Genomic DNA, 9,562 nt, shown 5'->3' with positions numbered 1-9,562 from the left:
AAAAAAAAAGAACTTCGGGGAAGGGAGGGAGGGAGGGGATGGTAGGGGGAAAACAATGGAGGGGGTAACAATGTTCAAGAGGAAGTGTACTCATTACCTCACTCATGTAACTGTAACCCTCTGTATAGTATCTTTACAATAAAAAAGAAAAAAAAACATGAATTTTGAAGTTGAATGTTCTGGGTCAAAAACAAGATGATTTGAAATATTTATTTACACAATTTATGAGGTATTGTTTGTATTGAGCACCTATAATATTCTACTCATCCTCATATCACTTTTCTCTCATCAGAAGTAGTGCTGAACTCTGACATTAGACAACAATTATCTTACCCCTATTATAGAAGGTAGCATTAGGATTCAGAGCGCTTAACCCATTTTTCTTTACCTGATTCCTTCCACAATTTAGAAGAAAAGGGTTTCATTGTTTGGTTATTTTTTATTAAAAATTATTAACAGTAATTGTTTATTGTGAAAATACTGTACAGAGGGGTTACAATTACATGAGCAAGGTAATGAGTATGTTTCTTCTCAAGCATTGTTGCCTCCTCCTATATGCTATGTTTCCCCTTCCCATCCCTGCCGTCCCATCTTACATGCACCTCACCCCCAGCCAAAACTGTAAATTTAGTGTTTTCCACATAACGTCTTGTACATCTCATTGTTGCAATGTGTCCACCTGTTTCCCTATTTAAGCAATTTGAGTTTTCCTTCCCCTCCCCAAATTATACCAACATCAAATACATTGAAAACAGGGGTTATACCGCGGGGGAAGGACATACAAAGCAATAAAGAAATCATTTTATAATTATGTTAGAAACAATAGCAAGAAAAATACCATTTGTGTCCTTATCTTGGGGTTCATTTTGCCTTACAACTTAACTGACCTTTTCTGCTTTTCTCAGACATATACTAGTTATTGCAAATAAGGGAAACCATGGTACCTATGTTTCTTTGGGCCTGGCTTACTTCACTTAGTATACTTTTTTCCAAGTTTTTCCATTTCCTAAAAAATGGGGCAATGTCATTGTTTCTGATGCAGGCATAGAATTCCATTGTGTATATATATCACATTTTCTTGATCCATTCATCTACTGAGGGGCATCTGGGTTGCTTCCAAATCTTACCTATGGTAAATAATGCTGCAGTAGGCATAGTTGTGCTGGTAGCTTTAGTATGGTCTTGTTTGTGATCATTCTGGTAAATGCACAAAAGTGGGATTGCTGGGTCATAGGGGAGCTCTGTGTGGAGTCTTTTGAGGAACCTCCATACTACTTTCCAAAGTGGTTGAACAAGTTTACACTCCCCCCAACAATGCAGTTGGGGTCCTTTCTATCCACATCCCCTCTAGCATCTGCTGTTATTAGAGTTCTTGATTATAGCCATTCTAACTGGGGTGAGGTGGCATCTCCGTGTTGTTTTGATTTGCATTTCTTTTATGGCTAGGGAGGTTCAGTATTTTTTCATGTGTCTAGTGGCCATCTTCTTTCCTCTTCAGAGAAGTTTCTCTGTAATTATTTAGCCCACTTATTTATTGGGCAGTTGCTTCTTTGAAGATTTGTTGTTGGGAGATTTAATTGTTTGCTTTCCAGGTATATTTATATATGAGAATCTTGTTTGTTGTATGGCTAGTGCAGATCTTCTCTCAATCCGTGGGCTTTGTATTGATCTTGCTAGCAATGTCCTTTGCCATGCAGAAGCTCTGCAATTTCATGCAATCCCATTTGTACAATCTTTCTTTGATTTGTTGGAAAAAAATTATATTAAGTCAAGTAAGCTAGGCCCAAAGAAACATAGGTTCCAGGGTTTACCTTATTTGCAATAACTACTATATGTCTGAGACAAGCAGAAAAGGTCAGATAAGTTGATGTTAGGTGAAATGAACCCCAAGATAAGCATTCAAATGTTTTTTCTTTCATGCAATTGTTTCTAACATATTTCTAAGATGATTTCTTTGTAAGTTTGTATGTCCCTTTCCCATGGTATAGCCCCTGCTTTCACTGTGTTTGATGTTGGTATAATTTGTGGAGGGGTAAAGAAAAAACAAATAGTTTAAATAGAGATACAGGTAAACCCATTGCAATAATGAGGTGTACAAATCGCTATGTCGAAGAAGAACTTTACAACTGTGGTGGGGGAGGGCGTAGGGCAGGTGCAGGGAGGGAGATGGGAAGGGACGGGAAAGGGGAAAAAAAGAAGAGGCAACAATTCTTGATAAGAAATGTACTCATTATCTTGCCCATGTTAGTTTAACTCCTCTGTATGGTATTTTGACAATAATAATAATAAAAGACAATTTCGACCTGTGTCAAGGAGCCCAAGAGTTTCTCCTATTCCGTCCTGTAATGTTTTCAGGTGTGTGCTTTGACTACAAGATCTTTGATCCATTTCGAGTTGATTCTGGTGCAGGGTGATATATAAAGATCTAGCTTTAGTTTTCTACAAGTAATTAACCAATTTTTCCTGCACCATTTACTGAAGAGGCTGTCTTTCTTCCATTCTATTTTTTTAGCTCCCTCATTGAACATTAGTTGTCTATAGTGTCAATACCGAATTTCAAACTCTACTACAAAGCCATAGTAATCAAAACAGCTTGGTGCTGGCACAAGAACAGACCTCAGGACCAATGGAATAGAAATGAAAACCCAGAAATGAACCCACAGACCTATAGAAGACAAGAAGCTTTTAGGACCCCAAATAGGTCAGACCAAACAGGACATCCCACTGTCACATTATAATCCACACAGGAACTGAGAATCTATTTTATCTGATATTTGGATTTCAACTCTTGCCTGTTTATGGAGGCTATTTGCTTGGTAGCTTTTGTTTCAGCCTTTCTCTTTTAAAATATGTTTTTATGGACAAGGGGTGACTCCTGAAGTCAGCAGATAGAATAAGATATTTGTTTTTTAATCCAACTTGACAGTCTATGTCACTTAATTGGAGGGTTAAGTCCCTTAATGTTGAGAGTTAGGACTGAGAGGTGTTTGGGTATTCCTGCCATTTTATCCACCTTCTTGGGGGCTGTGACAACTGGGTTCCTCCTCTGGTTCTTGGATTCTCAGTTTGGGTGCGGTTTCTTGTCCTTTATTGTGGTCTTGTTAGTTTTCTATGCATAGGACATGTTTAAATGTTTTTTTTAGGGCTGGTTTGGTGGAGATATATTGTTGCAGTTTTTCTTTGCTATGGAAGGTTTTTATTTGACCTTCAGTTATGAAGGGTACAGTATTCTTGGTTGATAGTTGTTTGTCTTTAGGGTATGGCAGACAATATTCCATGCTCTTCTTGCTTTAATTGTCTCTGTTGAGAAATCTGAGATTATTCTAATTCGTTTCCCTTTATAGGTGATTGATCTTTTCTCCTTGATAGCTTTAAGGCTCCTATTCTTGTTCTGATTTGATCCTGTGCGGATTATAATGTGACAGTGGGATGTCCTGTTTGGTCTGACCTATTTGGGGTTCTAAAAGCTTCTTGTCTCTGAATAGGCCTATCTTTTTGTATGTTTGAGAAGTTCTCTGCTAGGATCCTGTGAAATAAATTTCCTAGACCATTAACTTCTTTCTCTAGGTGCTCCTCTACACCCATTATCCTCAGGTTAGGCCCTCTGATGGTATTTTCCAAATATTGAATAGATCTATCATATTTCTTGGATTTGTCTTGTATAGTTGTATGTTGTTTGTCTATAATATCTATACTGTCTTCAATCCCCGAGATTCGAGCTTCTGCATAGTCTAACCTGTTGTCAAGACTTGCTACTTTGTTTTTTGTTTTCCTTCTAATTGGTTGGCTTTGATGGCTTTAAATTCTTTGTTGGAGCTTTGTTTTAGATCATGTATGAACTTCTTCCTTAGTTTGGTGTTCAGTGTTTATTCTCAAATCACTTAGTGGATTGGTTATGGTTTCATTGGACTTCTGTTCCTTCTGTGGGGCTCTATTCATCATTCCTTTGTGGTCTCCCTGTATTCTTTCAGCTGTTTACTGATTCCATGAATGCCTCTATTGATCTTTTTTCTTAATTGTGAAAATACCATACGGAAGTGTTACAATTACATGGACAAGGTAATGGGTGCATTTATCAAGCATTGTTGCCTCCACGTTTGTTTCCCCTTACCATCCCTTCCCATCTCCCCCCACCCCTGGTGCTGTCCCCCGTCCCCCTCCACCCGCCCCGTGCCAAAGTTGTAAAGTTTGTTTTTCGACATAACCTCTTGTACATTTCATTGTTGCAATGAGTCCCCCTGTATCCCTATTTAAACAAATTGTTTTTTTCCTTTTCCCTCCACAATTTTGATCTTTGTCTATTCTCATCCCACTCTTCCAATTCCTCTATTACTCTTTGATTAGCTTCCACCCCCCCACAATTTTGTAATTCTCTTGACTGTTCTCAGTCTGCTTATGCAAGTCTGTGTTTCTCTCTGTTCTCAGCCTACTCATGCAATCCCTGTCTTTCTTTTTGGCTGTTCTCAGCCTCCTCTGGAAATTCATCTATTTCTCTTTGTCTGTTCTCTGCCTACTGAAGCAATTCCTGTCTTGATCTTTGGCTGTTCTCAGACTGGTCACGCAATTCCTGTATTAATCTTTGAGTAGCTTCCTCATGCTCACGAGACTCCTATATTAATATTTGGTTTGCCTCCTCTTGCTCCCTGTCATGCTCACACTATGTCCTTTGCAGGTATTCATTGTTTTCATTCACCATGTTTACCAGTAGTGTTTGTAGAGCTTTTTGGGAACTCTCCTCTGGATTATTCATTAACTGTTCTCTCACCTGATTATCATGAGTGGGATTTGATATACCCAGACTTGCCATTTTTCTTGTTTTTCTCTGGCTTGTTCTGCCCATTTGGTATGAAAGTAACACCAATTTTGTGCTAGAGCACTATTTTTAGGCAAGCATCAACCAGAGTCCTGTAGTTGCAGAGTCAAAATGGCTGCAGATACAATCTAGTTCAACACATACAATTTATTCAACATCAAACAACTGTGGATTAATAATCTAAGAACAGCAAAGAAGGATTTGGGAAACCAGATATTAGGTTTAGGGAGAAATGTAGGGAAAAATAGGATGAGAGGGATATGGAGAGGTAAAAGGACAGTGAATTTAGCCAAGTTCTCATTTCAGAGAGGGAAATGAATTGGATAGACTTATAGGAGAGAGATAAAAAAAATCAAGTAAAAAAGGAAAAACAAAAATTTTAATTTAGGGCTGGGAAGGTGGCTCAATGGTAGAGTGCTTGCCTTGCATGCCTGATGAGGCCCTGGGTTCAATTCCTCAGCACCACATAAGCAGAAAAAGCTAGAAGTGGTGCTGTGGCTCAAGTGGTAGAGCGCTAGCCTTGAGCTGAAGAGCTGAGGGACAGCGCCCAGGCCCAGAGTTCAGGCCCCACGACCAGACCCCCCCCAAAAAAAAATTAGAAAAATCTCAAGTCAAAACCCTAATGATTGCACTTTAAAGACAGACCTGACAATTCCAGGAAGATGGTGGCGTCATCACAAGTCAACTCCCTATGTGTCTCTGACAAAACAGACACTTAGGGTACCAGCATACACTTCACCTCAAGAGATGCACACCAATCAAGCTTTACAGAGACTCATTTTTTTTTTGTCAGTCTTGGGACTTGAACTCTTGTCCCTCAGCTCTTCAGCTCAAGGCTAGTGCTCTACCACTTGAGCCACTTCTGGCTTTTTCTGCTTATGTGGTGCTGAGGAATTGAACCCAGGGCCTCTTGCATGCAAGGCAAGCACTCTACCACTGAGCCACCTTCCCAGCCTGAAGACTCATTGTAATAAAGAAGTAATGTCCTGTCAGAAATACAAAAGCAGAAAACATAAAGACAGCAGACAGACTTCTGCTGAACAGCTGCAGCCTAGGCCCTTCACCTCCTCATGCAGCCTAGAGAGAACCAGAAGGACATGCCTGAAGTACCACCAATAAAAGTTTAAACAGAAGACCAGTGTAATGCTGAAGAAATCACACCACACTGCAGTAAGCCTAGGAACACTAGGAGGGAAAACAGATCAAATCTGAAATCAGCTTGGGGACCCCTACTGAGAGTCTGCTCCAGCTGACACAACACAGAGGAGGAGAGAGAAACCACAGGATAGGGTGTGTGTGTGTGTGTGTGTGTGTGTAAACCAGAAGAGGAGACTGAGACTGCCACATCCAGACACTGAGGCCCCTCACCAAGACTCTTCTGCCAGCTCAAAAGTGGCTCCAGAATCGGTGAATTCTCATCCGGGACCCTTCCCTGGAGGACCAGCTCCTTGTGGTTATTCAAACTGCCCTGACTGAATCCCCTGCCTTAAGGAGGAGGGAGCATATTTGAAGAGGGCAAAGATCCAAACTTTTCCCATAGTGTTTGTCATTCACTACTATGGGAGTCCCCTGGGACACAGCCCTGCCTCTCTGCCAGGAAACTACAACGCCAAAGTTTTCCCCAAATTCCTGCCAGGGGATAGCAATGCTACACATAGGCAGGGAATCAAATGGGAAGACAACTCCACAACTGCACCTGTGCCAACAAACTACAACTCCCAAACTGATGGAAATTCCCTCCAGCAGACAGGAACACACATAGGAAACACATGCAGCCATAGAGGTACCTGGGAATACCAGGACTCACCTCTACACAGGAAAGAAGGCTGAAAACTATTACATCCTCTATTACGTTTCCAACCCACATCTCTGATGGGAGCAGCTGCATATAGCTCCTGTATCAAGTAGAGTCAAATTAGTATTTGGAAATAAGGCTTTTGCTCTAAAGGAGTCCTAGGGCAATTCCCATAGAAACTGCAATACAGAATAGCCCTGATCTCTGACACACTGAACAGAGAACCTTAATTTTTCTTCTTTTGCTTCATCAGTCTTTAGAAAACATGAATTTTGGTAAAAGAATTTGACTCAGAGAGGGGGGACCAAGATGGCGATGGGGCAGTAGGGAAATGCCACATCTCTCCCCAACCAAAAAGAGAGTTCGAGTTCCAACGCTTAATCTCCCCAAGAGACCGACAACAACAAAAAGACAAACACTCAGAGAAAAATCGGAGGTGGAAAATAACAAAAAAAGAAAGAGGAAAAGAAGAATTTCAGAACAGAGAAGAGCGAAAACCCTCCCCCAACCTTTACTGGTCGCGCGGCAGTGTGCCAAGCCGCCGGCCAGCCGACCTGGCGGGAGCTGCCGGAGCCCCAGAGACACAGGGGGCTGCCTGCAGATCACCCGTGCAGAAGCCGCCTGAGGTACCGGTTTGCAGAACAACTGATCACCAGGAACAGAGAAACCTACCAGCAGGGAGTCTCCACGAGGATACCACTCCCACCCCTCACTCTCCACCCGAACAGAGAGGCTCCATCCCGCCAAAGCTGCCTGGCACCGGCAGTGCGACAAAGGGACCTGTCTGCAGACCACCCGCGCAGAAGCTGCCTGAGGCACTAGACCCATCCGTTTGCGATTGCAACGACCCGGCAGGGGCCGCCCGGGTCCCAGAGGCACAGGGGTCTGCCTGCAGATCACCCGCACAGAAACTACCTGAGGCACCGGCGTCAGACCCACCGGATCTCTGCAACCCGCGAAGAAGCTGCCTGAGTGTGGACACTGTGGACCCGACAGCTTCGATAAAGGCAGAGACAGAAAAGAATCACACAGAGCCACCACCGCCCGACCCAGCCCGCAACCACCCCAACTGAACTCGGATTGCAACAACAACTGACGACCTACACCACACAGAAACAACCAGCTCCAAGGTGAGTACCCCACAGGGGACAGTGTATCCCTCAAGGGAGACCAGAGCTGGAGGGAATCCCCAGACCCTGACCTAGTCTCCCTACCCCAACACCCGGACCACAGGACCCACTAAAACTGGGAACTGTTCGAGAGCTCCACCAGCCCGTGGAGCACACTCGGCTGGCCAGGCCAAGCAAGAGTGCCCTTTGAAGGGAGCTTAAATGCCCAATCCAGGAACAGCGCCCCTGGGTCAAGACTACCAACAGTAGAAGAAATTTGAACTGTGTCCTCCAGGCTGCATAACCTAGGTGGTATACACATCAGCACAGGCCTAACGAGCGTGCTCCAGGCTGGGGCCGGAACCAGGCCCAGGGATCTGGCGTCTGAACAACACAACCAACTCCTCCCAACTGAAGTAAAAAGCTGAGCATACGCCTCAACAGAGGGGAGAAAATCAGGAAACAACACTCCCTGGGAAGCACGCCTGTGACAACAAAAGACCTGGAGGCCCAGGACAAGAGAAGCCCAAACCCCACCAAAACTCCACCCATATACCCTAGGCTGGAAATTGGGCAACACAGGCTGCCAGCACCTGATAGAAAGCAGGAGCTCAGGCTGATAAGGCAGCTCAGCAGTAGAGTGACAGACTTGGATGTATGAGGCCCTGGATCTGATTCCTCAGCATCACAAAAGCAAAAAGGGTCAGAAGTGGTGCTGTGGCTCAAATGGTAGGGTGCCAGCCTTGAGCTGAAGAGCTGAGGGACAGCACCCAAACCTAGAGTTCAAGCCCACAACCAGCCCAAAACAAACAAAAACACATCAAGAGCCCATAGCAGACTCCAGTATTTGGGAGAGTGCATCCAGAGCATCTGATCTTCCCAAGAGCACCCGTAGGAGCAAACACAAGCAGTCGAGGCTGCTCAACCCTTCCAAAGGCGGGAATTGCCAGCAATCTACAGCAGAGAGCTGAGAATCCTAAGTAGGTCACACCAGCAGCTGGAAGTAGGCTCCCAACAGAACCCAGATCAGGCACAGACTCTCTCTACCAATACAGAATCAGCAACCAAGCAAAGACAGACACACCAAAACAAAATTGCAGATCAGTCTCCTGAACCCCCATGCGAAAATCACAGAGAAAAATCACAAGGTTTACCACTACCCAGGACAGCAAGTTCACCTCAAAAGCCAGCAGCCATGCAGGGGAAAGCCCCAGTGGGAGCAAAGCAGGAATGGAAGACAAAAGCTACATCCAAGGGTTGTTGGAGGCAATGACTCAAGAAATAAAGCGAGAAATTGATCAGGAATTGAAAGAACACAAGGATGAACTATCAAAAGAGATACAAGATATCAAACAAAAGTTGGATGCAAAAATAGAAGCTGCACAAACCTCAGTAAGAAGTGAGATAAACGCCAAATTAGAGGTAATACATACTGAGATCAGTACTCTGAGAAACAACATTGAATCCATAAAGGGATCCATTTCCTCCATGCAAACCACAATAGAAGCCACGGTCAACAGAGTGAATGAAACAGTAGAGTGTCAGATACAGAAGACAGAATACACCAACTGGACCAAAAAGTGACAGATATGGAAAATTCACTCAAACCAAAGGGAAATTCAAGAGCAAGCAGATAATGCCAAGAAATTTAACCTTCACATAATTGGAGTGGACGAAGGTGAGGAATTCCAGAGCAAGGGAATGAAACACCTATTTAACAAGATAATCAATGAAAATTTTCCCCAACTCAAAAACGACCATCTTAACTACATTACAGAAGCTTATCGAACACCCAACAAGCAAGATCCCAGGAGAAACACTTCTAGACACATTATAGTAAAAATG

The 9,562-nt window shown here is 43.4% G+C and overlaps 1 protein-coding gene across 1 annotated transcript in view; it reads right to left on the bottom strand.

Moving 5' to 3' along the window:
- The window catches only part of LOC105990261 (vomeronasal type-2 receptor 116-like), a 56,845-nt gene that overhangs the window by 22,164 nt on the left and 25,119 nt on the right, over positions 1 to 9,562 (bottom strand). Inside the window, exon 2 of the mRNA XM_013022622.1 lies at positions 7,369 to 7,576. Within this exon, the coding sequence (XP_012878076.1) occupies positions 7,369 to 7,576 (208 nt within the window). The remainder of the gene's footprint in view (positions 1 to 7,368; positions 7,577 to 9,562) is intronic.

This window comes from Dipodomys ordii, unplaced genomic scaffold, assembly GCF_000151885.1.
Source record: "Dipodomys ordii isolate 6190 unplaced genomic scaffold, Dord_2.0 Scaffold64, whole genome shotgun sequence".
Taxonomy (NCBI): Eukaryota; Metazoa; Chordata; class Mammalia; order Rodentia; family Heteromyidae; genus Dipodomys; species Dipodomys ordii.
Note: the sequence above shows the minus strand (reverse complement) of the source record. Positions and strands in the feature narration are given on the sequence as shown.